Below are 24058 nucleotides of genomic sequence, written 5' to 3' on the forward strand. Positions count from 1 at the left end.
AATATGGGGGGGGGAGTGAAAGCGTAATATGGGAAGGGGAGAGAGCGCAATATGGGGTGGGGGGGGGGGAGAGTGCAATATGGGGGAGGGGGAGAGACGCAATATGGGTGGGGGGGGGAGAGAAACATGGGGATGGACAATCTATCTTATGAGGAGAGGCTAGCTAAATTAGATTTATTTACATTAGAGAAGAGAATACAAATATATTCAGGGACAATACAAGGAGCTTTCAAAAGAACTATTCATCCCACGGGCAGTACAAAGGACTCGGGGACATCCCTTAAGGTCGGAGGAAAGGAGATTTCACCCGCAACAAAGGAAAGGGTTCTTTGCAGTTAGGGCAGTTACAGTGTGGGACTCATTACCCATGGAGACTGTGATGGCAGATACAATAGATTTGTTAAAAAAAATAAAAGTTGGACGTCTTTTTTAGATGGGAAAGGTATACAGGGATATACCAGATAGGTATACATGGGAAGGATGTTGGATCCAGGGATTAATCCGATTGCCAATTCTTGGAGTCGGGAAGGAATTTATTGTTCCCCTTATGAGATATCACTGGATGATATGACTCTGGGGTTTTTTGTTTGCCTTCCCCTGGATCAATAAGTAAGTATAGATATAGGATAAAGTATCTGTTGTCTAAATTTAGCATAGGTTGAACTAGATGGACGTACGTCTTTTTTCAACCTCATCTACTATGTAACTATGGGGGGGGGGAGGGGAGAAATATGGGGGGGGAGGGGAGAAATATTGGGGGGAGAGCGCAATATGGGGGAGGGGAGAGAGAGCGTAATATGGTGAGGGGAGAATGCGTAATATGGGGGGAGGAGAGAGAAATATGGGGGGGAGGAGAGAGAAATATGGGGGGATGGGAGAGAGAGCATAATATGGGGAGGGGAGAATGCGTAATATGGGGGGAGGAGAGAGAAATATGGGGGGGGAGGGGAGAGCACGGGATAGGGCGCATTGGACTAGAGGATGGAGCATTAAAGGGGGTTGGCGGGAAAGAGGGAGAAACAGTAATAAAGTAGAAGAGCGAGACGTAATTGAGGGAGGAGTGACAGTCCGGGGGGGGGGAGGGGCGGGAGGAGTGAAATTCCGGGGGGTCTCCTCCTCACGGTTTTGGCGGTCTCGGTGAGCGGGCACACGCTGATGTTCAGCAGGTTACAGAACACGAAGTTATACTTGGTCCCCGCGAGGCTGGACAGAGCGTTACTGAGTACCACCTGCAGAGAGGGGAGGGAGGGGTTAATCCCGCACCACGGAAACCGAGAAGAGCGCTATAACAGGGGAGAGAGGCTCCATATTACACAGGGACGTGTGTAATGGGTTAAAGGGTCAGTCCCACGTAGGGGCAAAGTGACCTAATGACAGGGACATGTTTAATGGGTTAAAAGGGACAGTCCCACGTAGGGGCAAAGTGACCTAATGACAGGGACGTGCTTAATGGGTTAAAAGGGTCAGTCCCACGTAGGGGCAAAGTGACCTAATGACAGGGACGTGTGTAATGGGTTAAAGGGTCAGTCCCACGTAGGGGCAAAGTGACCTAATGACAGGGACGTGTGAAATGGGTTAAAGGGTCAGTCCCACGTAGGGGCAAAGTGACCTAATGACAGGGACGTGTTTAATGGGTTAAAGGGTCAGTCCCACGTAGGGGCAAAGTGACCTAATGACAGGGACGTGTGAAATGGGTTAAAGGGTCAGTCCCACGTAGGGGCAAAGTGACCTAATGACAGGGACGTGTGTAATGGGTTAAAGGGTCAGTCCCACATAGGGGCAAAGTGACCTAATGACAGGGACGTGTGAAATGGGTTAAAGGGTCAGTCCCACGTAGGGGCAAAGTGACCTAATGACCGGGACGTGTGTAATGGGTTAAAGGGACAGTCCCACGTAGGGGCAAAGTGACCTAATGACAGGGACGTGTGTAATGGGTTAAAGGGTCAGTCCCACGTAGGAGCGAAGTAACCTAATGACAGGGACGTGTGTAATGGGTTAAAGGGTCAGTCCCACGTAGGAGCGAAGTAACCTAATGACGGGGACGTGTGTAATGGGTTAAAGGGTCAGTCCCACATAGGGGCAAAGTGACCTAATGAGAGGGGCGTGTGTAATGGGTTAAAGGGTCAGTCCCACGTAGGAGCGAAGTAACCTAATGACAGGGACGTGTGTAATGGGTTAAAGGGTCAGTCCCACGTAGGGGCAAAGTGACCTAATGACAGGGACATGTTTAATGGGTTAAAGGGCCAGTCCCATAGACAGAGGAGAATGGAGCGATCTGATTGGTTAGTCTCAGAGGAAGGGCGGAGGTACCTGGCAGGCGTCCCAGCCCTGGGATAGGCGCAGGGCGTAATCATCGGTGACATGCTGCTTCGCCGTTCCGGTCACTGCGTCATGATGCTGAGCCACGGCCATTGCGTGCCCTGAAATGAGATGTTAACAGGGGGGTGGGAGGTGGGGGGGGGGGGCAATAAGGCACTTTGGGACATTGAGACCCCTGAACCCTAAACAAGAGCCATCATAAAGGGTAAGACACCTTGTTCATGTGTCTAATTGTTCGGGCTCCCTGGGTGGTTCATGGTCTTGAGGGGTAAGTTAAGTCCTGGGTAACGGGATCCAAAAGGATAAAAGGAAATAATGATTGCACTGGTTACAAAAAGAGGTCCCTGGTCCGCAGAAATTGAGTCCGAGTCTTGGAGGCTCGGAGAGGAATCCATTGTTTAAAGCGTCCGCATGGGAAAAAGAAGGAGCAAGAGTGTGATTGGTGGGTGAACGGCGAAATGAGAGTTGGGTGCTATTAGATAATGGTCCGGGTAGTTGTTCTTTGATCGAGAACACCGACCAAGCCCGGAGTAGTGAAAAGAGCGTGGCTGGTCGATGCGCCAAGGTTATTCCGGCGCGGCAAAAAGGGACCCTTGGCATGGTTCACGCATGATAATTACTCTCCGCGGGCATGTAAATATATATGTCAACGGAATGAGATTTCCCAAATTACTATTTCCACTCTTCGGGGGCCATTGAAAATGGACGTATTGGTGCATTTGAGAAGGTGGATGGATTCCCATTGGGGGTCCGAGGTTACTACTGAAAACCGGGACCACAGGTATTCACTGCGGTGTGGGGGAAATGGAAAAGCGTGAGGTGGCAAACTCCGGAGCTGGAACAATACCGCAGAAAAGTCCTAAGATCAGGTGAGGGAAACTAGGAGATCGAGGTTAACCATACTGCCCCTTACTACTCTACCCTGCCTCAAACACACACACACATGACCCTTCAGGTTGAAGGGGAGGATATATTGGAATTCCTTCCACCTCCTCTACTAGATGGATTCCCCCCACCTCCCGAGTCACCTCCTCAAATTAGTCACCCAACCTGAGGCTGGGATTGGAGGTGACTCCTCCTAACCTATCCCCCCCCCCCACATACGTTATTGGAGAAGGGGAACTGAGACCTAGGTGGCAGGTGTCTACATCAGAACTGAGGAGGCCCCTGAGGTGTCATTTGAGAAGTATGGGGAGAGGTTGAGGAGGGTAATTTTCCAGGCCACGCTAAGGGAGGGCCCCAATCCTAACCCAGGAGGGCAGGTCACAACGGAGGTACACGCCACCTGGACGCCTTATTAATTTAAAGTCTATGTTTCCACCTCTTAAAGTAGACCCCACGAAATGGTGCAATGAATTTGATGTGGTGTGTACGGCTTACAGCCCTAACCATGCAGATTTAGACCAATTGATGAGGACGAGTTTATCCCAAGAGACATGATCAGATCTGGGTGGAAGGTTGACCGTCCATAACGTAGATGCAGTAGACCCACCCACCCCCTGACCAACTCCCCGCCACGTACCATGCTGTACGGGATTTGGTAAAGGCGCGTTTCCCTGTCCAACAAGATTGGACAAAGATTAAACCGTTGCCGAATTGGTCTCGAGGCTGACCGACGTGTTCCTAAAAACACCCCGGTGTAACTGGCCCCCGTTCCCAATGCGGCAGGGGCCACGAATAAGGCATTTTTGGGGTCAGGGTTACATTCAGGTGAGTTAGCGGCGATCGCCGATCATTGGACGAGGGTCGGGTCGGGGGGGAGGAGGAGAAAGCCAAGAAGCCAGTGGAAAGATCGATGGCTTCGCCAACCACATACCAACTGAATGCAGGCGGTCCCTCGGTTATCCACCGGAAGCCGTTCCGGAAGTAGCGTTGGATGGTGAAACCGCGGTAAAGTGAGTCCCGCGTTAACCGGTGGCGGTGAGCGTCGGATAACGCATTCCGGGGTCGAAAAAAGGCCCGTAGGGTTGCATTGGATATGCCATTCGTTGAAACGTTGGATAGCGAGGGCTACCTGTACAGAGACAGTGTCCCCCGCTCAGCATGTGTGTTGGGGGAGCTGCTCCTCTGGGCAGAGGGAGCTTTGATAAAGTTACTTAAAAACAAGTAAACCCAGTTTGCGGCCTCTCTAATCCCCGAGTATTAATTGATGACATATTAAAACGCCTTTATTAACATAATCTTTCTAATATATGGGTTTAAAACCACGACGCGGTGATGGATGCCCTCACCGCCCCTGTAGGATCTAAATATTAGTCAAGGCGTATATAGGTAGCAAGTAAACCCCTCTCTCCCTCGGTTTGATAACCAACCAATCCAATTTATTATCCCATCAGTGAAGACAGGAATTGGCGTGTAATAGCACCGTAGCTATGCAAAAAGGATGTATAGGTACAGCGGAGCAGTCATTAGTGATCAGTAGGCCTATAAATGTTTATACCAAATGCAGCTGCTCTTCTGATTTTAATGAACTTTTCTCCAAATCCTACAATAAATGGGCATATAATGTTGTCCCTCGGTAGTAGCTTATTATAGAAATAATCATTTCTTAATAGAAATAGATAAAGTTCAGGAGACACGAGACACGAGAGAGAGAGAGAGAGAGAGAGAAGGAGAGAGAGAGAGAGAGAGAGAGAAGGAGAGAGAGAAGGAGAGAGAGAAGGAGAGAGAGAGAGAAATAGGAGAGAGAGAGAAATAGGAGAGAGAGAGAGAAATAGGAGAGAGAGAGAGAGGAGTGAGAGAGTGCAGGGAGAGAGAGTGCAGAGAGAGAGAGAGAGAGTGCAGAGAGAGAGAGTGCAGAGAGAGAGAGTGCAGAGAGAGAGAGTGCAGAAAGAGAGAGAGAGAGAGAGAGAGAGGGGAGAGAGAGGAGAGAGAGAGAAAGAGGAGAGAGAAAAATAGGAGAGAGAGAAATAGGAGAGAGAAGGAGAGAGAGAGGAGAGAGAGTAGAGAGAGAGTGCAGAGAGAGAGAGAGTGTGCAGGGAGAGAGAGAGAGAGAGAGTGTGTGTGCAGGGAGAGAGAGAGAGAGAGTGCAGGGAGAGAGAGAGAGTGCAGAGAGAGAGAGAGAGAGTGCAGAGAGAGAGAGAGAGAGAGTGCAGAGAGAGAGAGTGCAGAGAGAGAGAGAGAGTGCAGAGAGAGTGCAGAGAGAGAGAGAGAGAGTGCAGAGAGAGAGAGAGAGAGAGAGAAAGAGAGAGAGACAGTGCAGAGAGAGAGAGATGGATGACTGGTTCTCTTGGCTGGGAAGATGGATAGGAGGATGCCGGGTTCGGTTAGGATTGTGTGGGCAATTGTGGCGGTTGTCCTGATCGTCACCAGCGTCGCCACCTTCTACTGAAGGCCAACCCGGAGACAACGTTTTCAAATCTCGCCCTTACCTTCGGCGGCGGCGCCTCCCCCAGCGTCGTTCCAACATCCTTCCGGCGTCTCCCGCTGCAACATGGTCGCGCGGAGTCGCATGGCGCCGCGTGACCATGACAACGGGACGCTAACTGACGTCACGCAGCGTCAAGTTGCCACGACAACGGGACACCTTATGGCGCCGAGGCGTCACGTTGTCATGCCAATGCAGCGCCGCGCGTCGTCGCGGCGCGTCCTGCTGTCACGGCAGCGGCCGTCACGTGACGCTGTGACGTCACGTGGTGTTCCCGTTGACATGGCGACGTGGCGGCATTTGACTCCGTGGCGGCCATATTGACAGGAGTTACTTGCAGGGGGGGGAAGATGCCGGGAGGACTCAGGGGGACGCCGGGAGACGCCACCGCCTGCCGAACGCCACCACCCGGAGGTTTACTGGGTAAAACCAAAGAGCCCGGAGACACGTGGTCAAAACCCGTAGTCTCCGGGTCAAACCCGGAAGCGGTGCCAAGCCTGATCATCACTCTGGGAAAGAAACCGGGTTTCCAGGTGTGTGGAGGCGACCGTACCTACCCATGCCCTCAGGGAAGGCCTCTCAGCATCCGCGTCACTTAATGGTCCTGCCCTGCCGGACGGGATAGAAATGGACAATGCTTTAATGGAACCAGCTGCTGTGGACGTAGGCGAGGAGGCGGCGGAGAAGCCCTTTGCCTTGCGGTAGACGGTTGGCCTCCTCTGAAAGACCATGCGTATGTCACCAAGGTCCCTAGCATAAAAGGGGGGACTGTGGAAATGCAGAAACTGGGCTGTGGGAACTGGAATGTGGCATGGGGGGTCTCGGACACCTTACGGTATGCCAAGGCTGACCTGGTGACGGGAGGGCTCGTCAGTGTGTGTGTGAAGTGTTTGGAGAAGGTAATGGGGGGGAAGTGAGAGTAGAAGGTTTACTGAGAAAGGGGGGGGGGTCGCGGTCAGCAATTTCAGGGCCTTATGCGGATCAAGAAGATAAGATAGTGGCTTTCATCAACATAGTGCGTAGGTGGCAGAAGATAACAGAATATTTTGAGGGTACTGCTTATGAGGCCCTTGCAAAAACTTAACACTGTATCATGATTGTGTAATTCATATCTGGCTGTTGAAATACATATATACTTGTGAGACTTGTGCTAAGACAGAGCAGTTATTGGTCTCCGTGCAATTGCTTGCAATAAACCTCAATACTCATTAATTCTACTCGGTCTGGACAATCTCTTATTGGTCCTTCGACGACAAGGGTGCAATAAGGCACTCAGGAGGCGGGTTACTGCGATAACATGTTACTGGGGCAATAAGGCACTCAAGAGGCGGGTTACTGCAATAACATGTTACAGGGGTAATAAGGCACTCAGGAGGCGGGTTACTACAATAACACGTTACAGGGACAATAAGGCACTCAGGAGGCGGGTTACTGCAATAACATGTTACAGGGGCAATAAGGCACTCAGGAGGCGGGTAACTGCAATAACACGTTACAGGGACAATAAGGCACTCAGGAGGCGGGTAACTGCAATAACACGTTACAGGGACAATAAGGCACTCAGGAGGCGGGTTACTGCAATAACACGTTACAGGGGCAATAAGGCACTCAGGAGGCGGGTTACTGCAATAACACGATACAGGGGTAATAAGGCACTCAGGGGGCGGGTTACTGCAATAACATATTACAGGGGCAATAAGGCACTCAGGAGGCGGGTTACTGCAATAACATGTTACAGGGGCAATAAGGCACTCAGGAGGCGGGTTACTGCAGTAACATGTTACAGGGGCAATAAGGCACTCAGGAGACGGGTTACTGCAATAACATGTTACAGGGGCAATAAGGCACTCAGGAGGCGGGTTACTGCAATAACATGTTACAGGGCCAATAAGGCACTCAGGAGACGGGTTACTGCAATAACATGTTACAGGGGCAATAAGGCACTCAGGAGGCGGGTTACTGCAGTAACATGTTACAGGGGCAATAAGGCACTCAGGAGGCGGGTTAGTGCAGTAACATGTTACAGGGGCAATAAGGCACTCAGGAGGCGGGTTTCTGCAATAACATGTTACAGGGGCAATAAGGCACTCAGGAGCAGGGTTACTGCAATAACATGTTACAGAGGCAATAAGGCACTCAGGAGGCGGGTTACTGCAATAACATGTTACAGGGGCAATAAGGCACTCAGGAGGCGGGTTACTGCAATAACATATTACAGGGACAATAAGGCACTCAGGAGGCGGGTTACTGCAATAACATGATACAGGGGCAATAAGGCACTCAGGAGGCGGGTTACTGCAATAACATGATACAGGGGCAATAAGGCACTCAGGAGGCGGGTTACTGCAATAACATGATACAGGGGCAATAAGGCACTCAGGAGGCGGGTTACTGCAATAACATGTTACAGGGACAATAAGGCACTCAGGAGGCAGGTTACTGCAATAACATGTTACAGGGGCAATAAGGCACTCAGGAGGCGGGTTACTGCAATAACATGTTACAGGGGCAATAAGGCACTCAGGAGGCGGGTTACTGCAGTAACATGTTACAGGGGCAATAAGGCACTCAGGAGCCGGGTTACTGCAATAACATGATACAGGGGCAATAAGGCACTCAGGAGGCGGGTTACTGCGATAACATGATACAGGGGCAATAAGGCACTCAGGAGGCGGGTTACTGCGATAACATGATACAGGGGCAATAAGGCACTCAGGAGGCGGGTTACTGCGATAACATGTTACAGGGGCAATAAGGCACTCAGGAGCCGGGTTACTGCGATAACATGTTACAGGGACAATAAGGCACTCAGGAGGCGGGTTACTGCGATAACATGTTACAGGGGCAATAAGGCACTCAGGAGGCGGGTTACTGCGATAACATGTTACAGGGACAATAAAGCACTCAGGAGGCGGGTTACTGCGATAACATGTTACAGGGGCAATAAGGCACTCAGGAGCCGGGTTACTGCAATAACATGTTACAGGGGCAATAAGGCACTCAGGAGGCGGGTTACTGCGATAACATGTTACAGGGGCAATAAGGCACTCAGGAGCCGGGTTACTGCGATAACATGTTACAGGGGCAATAAGGCACTCAGGAGGCGGGTAACTGCGATAACATGATACAGGGGCAATAAGGCACTCAGGAGGCGGGTTACAGGGGCAATAAGGCACTCACGAGGCGGGTTTCAGGGGCAATAAGGCACTCAGGAGGTGGGTTACAGGGGCAATAAGGCACTCACTCAGCACGGAGCTGTTAGTGTTCCCGTATGGCCCGTTCGTCGCTGCCGCTCCCGTTAAAGCTTCCAGCTGGTTGCAAACCTACGAGACATAAAGAGGGGTTCAATTTTTGGGGTGAAAAAAAAAAGGGCAGAAATTCCGAAGTCCGACAGAGCAAGGGAGAGACAGGGAGAGACAGGGAGAGACAGGGGGAGAGACAGGGGGAGAGACAGGGGGAGGCAGGGGGAGAGACAGGGGGAGGCAGGGGGAGAGACAGGGGGAGACAGGGAGAGACACAGGGGGAGAGACAGGGGGAGAGACAGGGGGAGACAGGGGGAGAGACAGGGGGAGAGACAGGGGGAGAGACAGGGGGAGAGACAGGGGGGAGGCAGGGAGAGACAGGGGGGAGGCAGGGAGAGACAGGGGGAGAGACAGGGGGAGGCGGGGAGAGACAGGGGGAGGCAGGGAGAGACAGGGGGAGAGACAGGGGGAGGCAGGGAGAGACAGGGGGAGAGACGGGGAGAGACGGGGGGAGGCGGGGAGAGACGGGGGGAGGCGGGGGGAGACAGGGGGAAGCGGCGGGAGGCGGGGGGAGACGGGGAGAGACGGGGGGAGACACAGGGGGAGAGACGGGGAGAGGCGGGGGGAGACGGGGGGAGACGGGGAGAGACGGGGGGAGGCGGGGAGAGACGGGGGGAGAGACGGGGAGACGGGGAGAGACGGGGAGAGACGGGGGAGCGACAGGGAGAGACGGGGGGAGCGACGGGGAGAGACGGGGAGAGACGGGGGGAGACGGGGAGAGACGGGGAGAGACAGGGGGAGACAGATAACCATCGGGTCCCGCTGGCGGGACGTGATGCTGGGACGGTGGGACCAGGGGCGGATTGGTGCGTCGGTCCCAGCGGCCCTCCATGCTGTAACCCGACGGGCTGTATACACACACACGCAGCTCTGTGTGTGTGTGTATATATATATACAACTGTATGCTCAGCTGCATGTCTTAGGCAGGTCTGCAACCCCGCCTTTCCCCATTATCACCCAGCACACAGCGCTTCCACTGCTGCAAGGGATTCTGGGAAATGACATGCAGCCCTGCCTTTCCCCATTATCACCCAGCACACAGCGCTTCCACTGCTGCAAGGGATTCTGGGAAATGACATGCAGCCCTGCCTTTCCCCATTATCACCCAGCACACAGCACTACCACTGCAGCAAGGGATTCTGGGAAATGACACGCAACCCCGCCTTTCCCCATTATCACCCAGCACACAGCACTACCACTGCAGCAAGGGATTCTGGGAAATGACATGCAAATGAGCACACAGTGCCACTTTTTGCTTCAAAAACCATTTTTAACATGGTTCCCTATAGGCTTAAGCTTGCTGCATGGTCACAGCTTTGAGCACAGCCAGGGTTAAGGTGCATACCCAGAAAACCCACCCACAGACAGCTGTTTTTTTTTTTTTTACCCTCCCGAGAGGGTTGGGGGAGACCCTCCCCTCTCGCTCATCGGGTCCCAATCCACTTCAGTGGTTCGGGTGCATGCCCTTGGACTGTCCAACCGAAGTCAGACCCGCCCTCAGAACACAGTTTCCCTGGAGGTTTCAGCCCGAAAGCCTAGGTCTCCAGGGACATTGATGCCTTCCTCCGTTCGGATTCAGGACATCCGTCTCTTCCTCCCTCTGGCCCGAGGCCCGCAAGGGAGTTCGCGTCGTCTCCCCTCTTTCGAGGGTTGTGCGGGTGCACCCCAGCCCCGAAGGGCTGGTTGTTCGAATGCCATCCCCCCTTAGCTCGAGGGCTCAGGGGTTCTGTGGTCCGGGGCCTGGACACCACCTCTCAACGAGCTAGAGGGCCAAATGCTTGCCACAGACCTTTCCTACTGGAGCCCCATGTAGGATAGTACTGCATTTGGTCATAGCTGTGCAGGTCGAGAGGAGCACTCATATCGCCTTGATCTAAGCCAAAGGGCCAAGGCACCCACAGACAGCTGTTTCGACCTTAATGGGTCTCATCAGTGTGGGGTTGATTTTGTTTCAGCCTTAATGGGTCTCATCAGTGTGGAGTTGGTTAACTGGGTATGCAGAGAAGTTAACGGATGGGGAGTAAAAAAAGTGACAAAAACCCTCCACAGCAAAGCATATATGCAAATGTAAATACAACTGTATGCTCATCTGCATGTCTTAGGCCTTTCACCATTATCACCCAGCACACAGCACTTCCACTGCAGCAAGGGATTCTGGGAAATGACATGCAGCCCCGCCTTTCACCATTATCACCCAGCACACAGCACTTCCACTGCAGCAAGGGATTCTGGGAAATGACATGCAGCCCCGCCTTTCACCATTATCACCCAGCACACAGCACTTCCACTGCAGCAAGGGATTCTGGGAAATGACATGCAACCCCGCCTTTCACCATTATCACCCAACACACACACACACACACACACACACACACACACACACACACACACACACACACACACACACACACACACACACACACACACACACACACACACACACACACACACACCTCTCTCTGTGTCCTGGGTGTCCTCTGCTGTTAGGGTGGGCTGTATACACACACACACCTACGCACACACGCCTACACACACACACTTTAAGTTATGGTGGGTAAAAAAATGCAACAAAAACCCTCCCCCGTTAGCATATAGCCAATAAAGAATATTACTTGTGAGCACATTCACATGTCTTAGGCAGGTCTGCACCCCCGCCTTTCACCATTATCCCCAGCATACAGTGCTCCCACTGCAGAAAGGGATTCTGGGAAATGACATGCAAATGAGCACACGTGTCACTTTTTGCCTAGAATATCCATTCACATGGAGCCCATTTAAGCAAACATGACATGAGTGCTTAAAAGCTGTGAAACAAGGTTGAAACATGTCTGTGAGTGGTGTGTACTTGCTTTGCTAGTCCCATGCTGTGCTTAAAAGCTGTGTGAGCGGCGATGCATCAGCTTAAATGGGCTCCATGTGAATGGATATCACAGGCAAAAGGTGACATTGTGTGCTAATTTGCATGTCATTTCCCAGAATCCCTTGCTGCAGAAGAAGAATTGTATGCTAAGTGATAAAGGTGAAAGGCAGGGTGCGGACCTGTTCTAAAACATGCGAATGTGCTCACAAGTGATATTCCAGCAGTGGGGAGACACGGGCTGGAGAGGATGGGATGAGGGAATGTGGGAGCGACGTGGAGAAGAGAGGCTGTAACCGCAGGACCTGGGAGATCACTGGGGAGGCTTCATCCAGCAGTGGGGAGACACGGGCTGGAGAGGATGGGATGAGGGAATGTGTGGGAGCGACGTGGAGAAGAGAGGCTGTAACCGCAGGACCTGGGAGATCACTGGGGAGGCTTCATCCAGCAGTGGGGAGACACGGGCTGGGGAGGATGGGATGGGGGAATGTGTGGGAGCGACGTGGAGAAGAGGCTGTAACCGCAGGACCTGGGAAATCACTGGGGGGGGCTTCATCCAGCAGTGGGGAGACACGGGCTGGAGAGGATGGGATGAGGGAATGTGTGGGAGCGACGTGGAGAAGAGAGGCTGTAACCGCAGGACCTGGGAGATCACTGGGGAGGCTTCATCCAGCAGTGGGGAGACACGGGCTGGAGAGGATGGGATGAGGGAATGTGTGGGAGCGACGTGGAGAAGAGAGGCTGTAACCGCAGGACCTGGGGGATCACTGGGGAGGCTTCATCCAGCAGTGGGGAGACACGGGCTGGAGAGGATGGGATGAGGGAATGTGTGGGAGCGACGTGGAGAAGAGAGGCTGTAACCGCAGGACCTGGGAGATCATTGGGGAGGCTTCATCCAGCAGTGGGGAGACACGGGCTGGAGAGGATGGGGTGAGGGAATGTGTGGGAGAGACGTGGAGAAGAGAGGCTGTAACCGCAGGACCTGGGAGATCACTGGGGAGACTTCATCCAGCAGTGGGGAGACACGGGCTGGAGAGGATGGGATGAGGGAATGTGTGAGAGCGACGTGGAGAAGAGAGGCTGTAACCGCAGGACCTGGGGGGTCACTGGGGAGGCTTCACCCAGCAGTGGGGGAGACACGGGCTGGAGAGGATGGGATGAGGGAATGTGTGGGAGCGACGTGGAGAAGAGAGGCTGTAACCGCAGGACCTTGGAGATCATTGGGGAGGCTTCATCCAGCAGTGGGGAGACACGGGCTGGAGAGGGTGGGATGAGGGAATGTGTGGGAGCGATGTGGAGAAGAGAGGCTGTAACCGCAGGACCTGGGGGGTCACTGGGGAGGCTTCATCCAGCAGTGGGGAGACAGGGGCTGGAGAGGATGGGATGAGGGAATGTGTGGGAGCGACGTGGAGAAGAGAAGCTGTAACCGCAGGACCTGGGGGATCACTGGGGAGGCTTCATCCAGCAGTGGGGAGACACGGGCTGGGGAGGATGGGATGAGGGAATGTGTGGGAGCGACGTGGAGAAGAGAGGCTGTAACCGCAGGACCTGGGAGATCACTGGGGAGGCCTCATCCAGCAGTGGGGGAGACACGGGCTGGAGAGGATGGGATGAGGGAATGTGTGGGAGCGACGTGGAGAAGAGCGGCTGTAACCGCAGGACCTGGGAGATCACTGGGGAGGCTTCATCCAGCAGTGGGGAGACACGGGCTGGAGAGGATGGGATGAGGGAATGTGTGGGGGCGACGTGGAGAAGAGAGGCTGTAACCGCAGGACCTGGGAGATCATTGGGGAGGCTTCATCCAGCAGTGGGGAGACACGGGCTGGAGAGGGTGGGTTGAGGGAATGTGTGGGAGCGACGTGGAGAAGAGAGGCTGTAATCGCAGGACCTGGGAGATCACTGGGGAGGCTTCATCCAGCAGTGGGGAGACAGGGGCTGGAGAGGATGGGATGAGGGAATGTGTGGGGGCGACGTGGAGAAGAGAGGCTGTAACCGCAGGACCTGGGAGATCATTGGGGAGGCTTCATCCAGCAGTGGGGAGACACGGGCTGGAGAGGGTGGGATGAGGGAATGTGTGGGAGCGATGTGGAGAAGAGAGGCTGTAACCGCAGGACCTGGGGGGGTCACTGGGGAGGCTTCATCCAGCAGTGGGGAGACACGGGCTGGAGAGGATGGGATGGGGGAATGTGTGGGAGCGACGTGGAGAAGAGAAGCTGTAACCGCAGGACCTGGGGGATCACTGGGGAGGCTTCATCCAGCAGTGGGGAGACACGGGCTGGGGAGGATGGGATGAGGGAATGTGTGGGAGCGACGTGGAGAAGAGAGGCTGTAACTGCAGGACCTGGGAGATCACTGGGGAGGCTTCATCCAGCAGTGGGGAGACACGGGCTGGGGAGGGTGGGATGAGGAATGTGTGGGAGCGACGTGGAGAAGAGAAGCTGTAACCGCAGGACCTGGGAGATCATTGGGGAGGCTTCATCCAGCAGTGGGGAGACACGGGCTGGAGAGGATGGGATGAGGGAATGTGTGGGAGCGACGTGGAGAAGAGAGGCTGTAACCGCAGGACCTGGGGGATCACTGGGGAGGCTTCATCCAGCAGTGGGGAGACACGGGCTGGGGAGGATGGGATGAGGGAATGTGTGGGAGCGACGTGGAGAAGAGCGGCTGTAACCGCAGGACCTGGGAGATCACTGGGGAGGCTTCATCCAGCAGTGGGGAGACACGGGCTGGAGAGGATGGGATGAGGGAATGTGTGGGAGCGACGTGGAGAAGAGAGGCTGTAACCGCAGGACCTGGGGGATCACTGGGGAGGCTTCATCCAGCAGTGGGGAGACACGGGCTGGAGAGGATGGGATGAGGGAATGTGTGGGAGCGACGTGGAGAAGAGAGGCTGTAACCGCAGGACCTGGGAGATCACTGGGGAGGCTTCATCCAGCAGTGGGGAGACACGGGCTGGGGAGGATGGGATGAGGGAATGTGGGAGCGACGTGGAGAAGAGGCTGTAACCGCAGGACCTGGGAGATCACTGGGGAGGCTTCATCCAGCAGTGGGGAGACACGGGCTGGAGAGGATGGATGAAGGAATGTGTGGGAGCGACGTGGAGAAGAGAGGCTGTAACCGCAGGACCTGGGAGATCACTGGGGAGACTTCATCCAGTAGTGGGGAGACACGGGCTGGATATATACAATATAACACTGACCTGCAGGAAGTTGTTACTGATCCTCTCATAACGTTTGAAGGCCGGGCGGCTGGTAAAATATCCCGTCCAGAACTGGTGGGCGCCGTCAGCGTACGGGAAAAAATCATCCGACTTCATGGGCCTGGGAGGGAGGAACACGAGGGAGAGATAAAGAGCGCACGAGAGAGAGAGAGTGTGCAGAGAGTGCAGAGAGAGAGAGAGTGCAGAGAGAGAGAGAGAGTGCAGAGAGAGAGAGAGAGTGCAGAGAGAGAGAGAGTGCAGAGAGAGAGAGTGCAGAGAGAGAGAGAGAGAGAGTGCAGAGAGAGAGAGAGTGTGAAGAGAGAGAGAGTGCAGAGAGAGAGAGAGTGCAGAGAGAGAGAGAGAGAGAGAGAGTGCAGAGAGAGAGAGAGAGAGTGCAGAGAGAGAGAGAGAGTGCAGAGAGAGAGAGAGTGCAGAGAGAGAGAGAGTGCAGAGAGAGAGAGTGCAGAGAGAGAGAGAGTGCAGAGAGAGAGAGAGAGAGAGAGAGAGTGCAGAGAGAGAGAGAGTGCAGAGAGAGAGAGAGAGAGAGAGTGCAGAGAGAGAGAGAGAGTGCAGAGAGAGAGAGAGTGCAGAGAGAGAGAGTGCAGAGAGAGAGAGAGAGTGCAGAGAGAGAGAGAGAGTGCAGAGAGAGAGAGAGTGCAGAGAGAGAGAGAGAGTGCAGAGAGAGAGAGAGAGAGAGAGAGAGAGAGTGCAGAGAGAGAGAGAGTGCAGAGAGAGAGAGAGAGAGAGAGTGCAGAGAGAGAGAGAGAGTGCAGAGAGAGAGAGAGTGCAGAGAGAGAGAGTGCAGAGAGAGAGAGAGAGTGCAGAGAGAGAGAGAGAGTGCAGAGAGAGAGAGAGTGCAGAGAGAGAGAGAGAGAGAGAGAGAGAGAGTGCAGAGAGAGAGAGAGAGTGCAGAGAGAGAGAGAGTGCAGAGAGAGAGAGAGTGCAGAGAGAGAGAGAGTGCAGAGAGAGAGAGAGTGCAGAGAGAGAGAGAGTGCAGAGAGAGAGAGAGAGTGTAGAGAGAGAGTGCAGAGAGAGAGAGCAGAGAGAGAGAGAGAGTGCAGAGAGAGAGAGAGTGCAGAGAGAGAGAGAGTGCAGAGAGAGAGAGAGTGCAGAGAGAGAGAGAGAGAGTGCAGAGAGAGAGAGAGTGCAGAGAGAGAGAGAGAGAGAAAGAGAGAGAGTGCAGAGAGAGAGAGAGAGTGCAGAGAGAGAGAGAGTGCAGAGAGAGAGAGAGTGCAGAGAGAGAGAGAGTGCAGAGAGAGAGTGCAGAGAGAGAGAGAGAGTGCAGAGAGAGAGTGCAGAGAGAGAGAGCAGAGAGAGAGAGAGTGCAGAGAGAGAGAGAGAGTGCAGAGAGAGAGAGAGTGCAGAGAGAGAGAGAGTGCAGAGAGAGAGAGAGAGTGCAGAGAGAGAGAGAGCAGAGCAGAGCAGAGAGAGCGAGAGAGAGAGTGCAGAGAGAGAGAGTGCAGAGAGAGAGAGAGAGTGCAGAGAAGAGAGAGAGAGTGCAGAGAAGAGAGAGAGAGTGCAGAGAAGAGAGAGAGAGTGCAGAGAAGAGAGAGAGAGGGAGCAGAGAGAGAGAGAGAGCAGAGAGAGAGAGTGCAGAGAGAGAGAGAGAGAGGGAACATAGAGATAGAGAGAGAGAGAGAGAGAGAGAGAGAGAGCAGAGAGAGAGAGTACAGAGAGAGAGAGAAAGTGCAGAGAGAGAGTACAGAGAGAGAGAGAGAGTGCAGAGAGAGAGTGCAGAGAGAGACACACAGTGCTCACCAGGTAAGGTTGGCTCTGTTCAGCGCATTCAGATAACAGCTCGGGGTTGAATACACGACATTCACTTTACTGCCATTTAATTGCTGAGAAAAACAGGAGGTGTCACTGACCCTATTATACTTATAGGGAACCCCGTGTGTGAGACGCCCTCTTATCCCATCCCAGGGAGGTGTCACTGACCCTATTATACTTATAGGAACCCCGTGTGTGAGACGCCCTCTTATCCCATCACAGTGAGGTGTCGCTGACCCTATTATACTTATAGGAACCCCGTGTGTGAGACGCCCTCTTATCCCATCACAGGGAGGTGTCACTGACCCTATTATACTAATAGGAACCCCGTGTGTGAGACGCCCTCTTATCCCCTCACAGGGAGGTGTCACTGACCCTATTGTACTTATAGGAACCCCGTGTGTGAGACGCCCTCTTATCCCATCACAGGAGGTGTCACTGACCCTATTGTACTTATAGGAACCCTATGTGTGAGACGCCCTCTTATCCCCTCACAGGGAGGTGTCACTGACCCTATTATACTTATAGGAACCCCGTGTGTGAGACGCCCTCTTATCCCATCACAGGGAGGTCGCGCTGACCCTATTATACTTATAGGAACCCCGTGTGTGAGACGCCCTCTTATCCCCTCACAGGGAGGTGTCAGTGACCCTATTATACTTATAGGAACCCCGTGTGTGAGACGCCCTCTTATCCCCTCACATGGAGGTGTCACTGACCCTATTATACTTATAGGAACCCCGTGTGTGAGACGCCCTCTTATCCCATCACATGGAGGTGTCACTGACCCTAATATACTTATAGGAACCCCGTGTGTGAGACGCCCTCTTATCCCATCACAGGGAGGTGTCACTGACCCTATTATACTTATAGGAACCCCGTGTGTGAGACGTCCTCTTATCCCATCACAGGGCGGTGTCACTGACCCTATTATACTTATAGGAACCCCGTGTGTGAGACGCCCTCTTATCCCATCACAGGGAGGTGTCACTGACCCTATTATACTTATAGGAACCCCGTGTGTGAGACACCCTCTTATCCCATCACAGGGAGGTGTCACTGACCCTATTATACTTATAGGAACCCCGTGTGTGAGACGCCCTCTTATCCCATCACAGGGAGGTGTCACTGACCCTATTATACTTATAGGAACCCCGTGTGTGAGACGCCCTCTTATCCCATCACAGGGAGGTGTCACTGACCCTATTATACTTATAGGAACCCCGTGTGTGAGACGCCCTCTTATCCCATCACAGGGAGGTCGCGCTGACCCTATTATACTTATAGGAACCCCGTGTGTGAGACGCCCTCTTATCCCCTCACAGGGAGGTGTCAGTGACCCTATTATACTTATAGGAACCCCGTGTGTGAGACGCCCTCTTATCCCCTCACATGGAGGTGTCACTGACCCTATTATACTTATAGGAACCCCGTGTGTGAGACGCCCTCTTATCCATCACATGGAGGTGTCACTGACCCTATTATACTTATAGGAACCCCGTGTGTGAGACGCCCTCTTATCCCATCACAGGGAGGTGTCACTGACCCTATTATACTTATAGGAACCCCGTGTGTGAGACGCCCTCTTATCCCATCACAGGGAGGTGTCACTGACCCTATTATACTTATAGGAACCCCGTGTGTGAGACACCCTCTTATCCCATCACAGGGAGGTGTCACTGACCCTATTACACTTATAGGAACCCCGTGTGTGAGACGTCCTCTTATCCCATCACAGGGAGGTGTCACTGACCCTATTATACTTATAGGAACCCCGTGTGTGAGACGCCCTCTTATCCCATCACAGGGAGGTGTCACTGACCCTATTATACTTATAGGAACCCCGTGTGTGAGACGCCCTCTTATCCCATCACAGGGAGGTGTCACTGACCCTATTATACTTATTGGAACCCCGTGTGTGAGACGCCCTCTTATCCCATCACAGGGAGGTCGCGCTGACCCTATTATACTTATAGGAACCCCGTGTGTGAGACGCCCTCTTATCCCCTCACAGGGAGGTGTCAGTGACCCTATTATACTTATAGGAACCCCGTGTGTGAGACGCCCTCTTATCCCCTCACATGGAGGTGTCACTGACCCTATTATACTTATAGGAACCCCGTGTGTGAGACGCCCTCTTATCCCATCACATGGAGGTGTCACTGACCCTATTATACTTATAGGAACCCCGTGTGTGAGACGCCCTCTTATCCCATCACAGGGAGGTGTCACTGACCCTATTATACTTATAGGAACCCCGTGTGTGAGACGTCCTCTTATCCCATCACAGGGCGGTGTCACTGACCCTATTATACTTATAGGAACCCCGTGTGTGAGACGCCCTCTTATCCCATCACAGGGAGGTGTCACTGACCCTATTATACTTATAGGAACCCCGTGTGTGAGACACCCTCTTATCCCATCACAGGGAGGTGTCACTGACCCTATTACACTTATAGGAACCCCGTGTGTGAGACGTCCTCTTATCCCATCACAGGGAGGTGTCACTGACCCTATTATACTTATAGGAACCCCGTGTGTGAGACGCCCTCTTATCCCATCACAGGGAGGTGTCACTGACCCTATTATACTTATAGGAACCCCGTGTGTGAGACGTCCTCTTATCCCATCACAGGGCGGTGTCACTGACCCTATTATACTTATAGGAACCCCGTGTGTGAGACGCCCTCTTATCCCATCACAGGGAGGTGTCACTGACCCTATTATACTTATAGGAACCCCGTGTGTGAGACACCCTCTTATCCCATCACAGGGAGGTGTCACTGACCCTATTACACTTATAGGAACCCCGTGTGTGAGACGTCCTCTTATCCCATCACAGGGAGGTGTCACTGACCCTATTATACTTATAGGAACCCCGTGTGTGAGACGCCCTCTTATCCCATCACAGGGAGGTGTCACTGACCCTATTGTACTTATAGGAATCCCGTGTGTGAGACACCCTCTTATCCCATCACAGGGAGGTGTCACTGACCCTATTAACGTATAGGAACCCCATGTGTGAGACGTCCTCTTATCCCCTCACAGGGAGGTGTCAGTGACCCTATTATACTTATAGGAACCCCGTGTGTGAGACGCCCTCTTATCCCCTCACAGGGAGGTGTCACTGACCCTATTATACTTATAGGAACCCCGTGTGTGAGACACCCTCTTATCCCATCACAGGGAGGTGTCACTGACCCTATTATACTTATAGGAACCCCGTGTGTGAGACGCCCTCTTATCCCATCACAGGGAGGTGTCACTGACCCTATTATACTTATAGGAACCCCGTGTGTGAGACGTCCTCTTATCCCATCACAGGGAGGTGTCACTGACCCTATTATACTTATAGGAACCCCGTGTGTGAGACGCCCTCTTATCCCATCACAGGGAGGTGTCACTGACCCTATTAACGTATAGGAACCCCATGTGTGAGACGTCCTCTTATCCCCTCACAGGGAGGTGTCAGTGACCCTATTATACTTATAGGAACCCCGTGTGTGAGACGCCCTCTTATCCCCTCACAGGGAGGTGTCACTGACCCTATTATACTTATAGGAACCCCGTGTGTGAGACGCCCTCTTATCCCATCACAGGGAGGTGTCAGTGACCCTATTATACTTATAGGAACCCCGTGTGTGAGACGCCCTCTTATCCCCTCACAGGGAGGTGTCACTGACCCTATTATACTTATAGGAACCCCGTGTGTGAGACGCCCTCTTATCCCATCACAGGGAGGTGTCACTGACCCTATTATACTTATAGGAACCCCGTGTGTCAGACGCCCTCTTATCCCATCACAGGGAGGTGTCACTGACCCTGTTATACTTATAGGAACCCCGTGTGTGAGACCCCTCTTATCCCATCACAGGGAGGTGTCACTGACCCTATTATACTTATAGGAACCCCGTGTGTGAGACGCCCTCTTATCCCATCACAGGGAGGCGTCACTGACCCTATTATACTAATAGGAACCCCGTGTGTGAGACGCCCTCTTATCCCATCACAGGGAGGTGTCACTGACCCTATTATACTTATAGGAACCCCGTGTGTGAGACGCCCTCTTATCCCATCACAGGGAGGTGTCACTGACCCTATTATACTTATAGGAACCCCGTGTGTGAGACGCCCTCTTATCCCCTCACATGGAGGTGTCACTGACCCTATTATACTTATAGGAACCCCGTGTGTGAGACGCCCTCTTATCCCATCACAGGGAGATGTCGCTGACCCTATTATACTTATAGGAACCCCGTGTGTGAGACGCCCTCTTATCCCATCACAGGGAGGTGTCACTGACCCTATTATACTTATAGGAACCCCGTGTGTGAGACGTCCTCTTATCCCATCACAGGGAGGTGTCACTGACCCTATTGTACTTATAGGAACCCCGTGTGTGAGACGCCCTCTTATCCCATCACAGGGAGGTGTCACTGACCCTATTACACTTATAGGAACCCCGTGTGTGAGACGTCCTCTTATCCCATCACAGGGAGGTGTCACTGACCCTATTATACTTATAGGAACCCCGTGTGTGAGACGCCCTCTTATCCCCTCACAGGGAGGTGTCACTGACCCTATTATACTTATAGGAATCCCGTGTGTGAGACACCCTCTTATCCCATCACAGGGAGGTGTCACTGACCCTATTATACTTATAGGAACCCCGTGTGTGAGACGCCCTCTTATCCCATCACAGGGAGGTGTCACTGACCCTATTATACTTATAGGAACCCCGTGTGTGAGACGTCCTCTTATCCCATCACAGGGAGGTGTCACTGACCCTATTATACTTATAGGAACCCCGTGTGTGAGACGCCCTCTTATCCCATCACAGGGAGGTGTCACTGACCCTATTATACTTATAGGAACCCCGTGTGTGAGACGCCCTCTTATCCCATCACAGGGAGGTGTCACTGACCCTATTATACTTATAGGAACCCCGTGTGTGAGACGCCCTCTTATCCCATCACAGGGAGGTGTCACTGACCCTATTATACTTATAGAAACCCCGTGTGTGAGACGCCCTCTTATCCCCTCACAGGGAGGTGTCACTGACCCTATTATACTTATAGGAACCCCGTCTGTGAGACGTCCTCTTATCCCATAACAGGGAGGTGTCACTGACCCTATTATACTTATAGGAACCCCGTGTGTGACGCCCTCTTATCCCATCACAGGGAGGTGTCACTGACCCTATTATACTTATAGGAACCCCGTGGGTGAGATGCCCTCTTATCCCATCACAGAGAGGTGTCACTGACCCTATTATACTTATAGGAACCCCGTGTGTGAGACGCCCTCTTATCCCATCACAGGGAGGTCTCACTGACCCTATTATACTTATAGGAACCCCGTGTGTGAGACGCCCTCTTATCCCATCACAGGGAGGTGTCACTAACCCTATTATACTTATAGGAATCCCGTGTGTGAGACACCCTCTTATCCCATCACAGGGAGGTGTCACTGACCCTGTTATACTTATAGGAACCCCGTGTGTGAGACGCCCTCTTATCCCATCACATGGAGGTGTCGCTGACCCTATTATACTTATAGGAATCCCGTGTGTGAGACGCCCTCTTATCCCATCACAGGGAGGTGTCACTGACCCTATTATACTTATAGGAACCCAGTGTGTGAGACTTCCTCTTATCCCATCACAGGGAGGTGTCACTGACCCTATTATACTTATAGGAACCCCGTGTGTGAGACGCCCTCTATCCCATCACAGGGAGGTGTCACTGACCCTATTATACTTATAGGAACCCCCGTGTGTGAGACGCCCTCTTATCCCATCACAGGGAGGTGTCACTGACCCTATTATACTTATAGGAACCACGTGTGTGAGACGCCCTCTTATCCCATCACAGGGAGGTGTCAGTGACCCTATTATACTTATAGGAACACCGTGTGTGAGACGCCCTCTTATCCCATCACAGGGAGGTGTCACTGACCCTATTATACTTATAGGAACCCCGTGTGTGAGACGTCCTCTTATCCCATCACAGGGAGGTCTCACTGACCCTATTATACTTATAGGAACCCCGTGTGTGAGACGCCCTCTTATCCCATCACAGGGAGGTGTCACTGACCCTATTATACTTATAGGAACCCCGTGTGTGACGCCCTCTTATCCCATCACAGGGAGGTGTCACTGACCCTATTATACTTATAGGAACCCCGTGGGTGAGATGCCCTCTTATCCCATCACAGAGAGGTGTCACTGACCCTATTATACTTATAGGAACCCCGTGTGTGAGACGCCCTCTTATCCCATCACAGGGAGGTCTCACTGACCCTATTATACTTATAGGAACCCCGTGTGTGAGACGCCCTCTTATCCCATCACAGGGAGGTGTCACTAACCCTATTATACTTATAGGAATCCCGTGTGTGACACACCCTCTTATCCCATCACAGGGAGGTGTCACTGACCCTGTTATACTTATAGGAACCCCGTGTGTGAGACGCCCTCTTATCCCATCACATGGAGGTGTCGCTGACCCTATTATACTTATAGGAATCCCGTGTGTGAGACGCCCTCTTATCCCATCACAGGGAGGTGTCACTGACCCTATTATACTTATAGGAACCCAGTGTGTGAGACTTCCTCTTATCCCATCACAGGGAGGTGTCACTGACCCTATTATACTTATAGGAACCCCGTGTGTGAGACGCCCTCTTATCCCATCACAGGGAGGTGTCACTGACCCTATTATACTTATAGGAACCCCCGTGTGTGAGACGCCCTCTTATCCCATCACAGGGAGGTGTCACTGACCCTATTATACTTATAGGAACCACGTGTGTGAGACGCCCTCTTATCCCATCACAGGGAGGTGTCAGTGACCCTATTATACTTATAGGAACACCGTGTGTGAGACGCCCTCTTATCCCATCACAGGGAGGTGTCACTGACCCTATTATACTTATAGGAACCCCGTGTGTGAGACGTCCTCTTATCCCATCACAGGGAGGTCTCACTGACCCTATTATACTTATAGGAACCCCGTGTGTTAGACGCCCTCTTATCCCATCACAGGGAGGTGTCACTAACCCTATTATACTTATAGGAATCCCGTTGTGTGAGACACCCTCTTATCCCATCACAGGGAGGTGTCACTGACCCTGTTATACTTATAGGAACCCCGTGTGTGAGACGCCCTCTTATCCCATCACAGGGAGGTGTCGCTGACCCTATTATACTTATAGGAATCCCGTGTGTGAGACGCCCTCTTATC

General features: G+C 52.8%; 1 protein-coding gene across 1 annotated transcript in view; it reads right to left on the minus strand.

Moving 5' to 3' along the window:
- LOC142477447 (lysosomal alpha-mannosidase-like) overlaps nt 1-24058 on the minus strand; it is a gene marked incomplete at both ends in the record, with an annotated part of 47022 nt that overhangs the window by 12421 nt on the left and 10543 nt on the right. Inside the window, 5 exon segments of the mRNA XM_075582277.1 lie at nt 1122-1229; nt 2311-2420; nt 8931-9009; nt 15045-15165; nt 16803-16885. Of these exon segments, the coding sequence (XP_075438392.1) occupies nt 1122-1229; nt 2311-2420; nt 8931-9009; nt 15045-15165; nt 16803-16885 (501 nt within the window).

Source organism: Ascaphus truei, unplaced genomic scaffold (assembly GCF_040206685.1).
Source record: "Ascaphus truei isolate aAscTru1 unplaced genomic scaffold, aAscTru1.hap1 HAP1_SCAFFOLD_2099, whole genome shotgun sequence".
Lineage (NCBI taxonomy): Eukaryota > Metazoa > Chordata > Amphibia > Anura > Ascaphidae > Ascaphus > Ascaphus truei.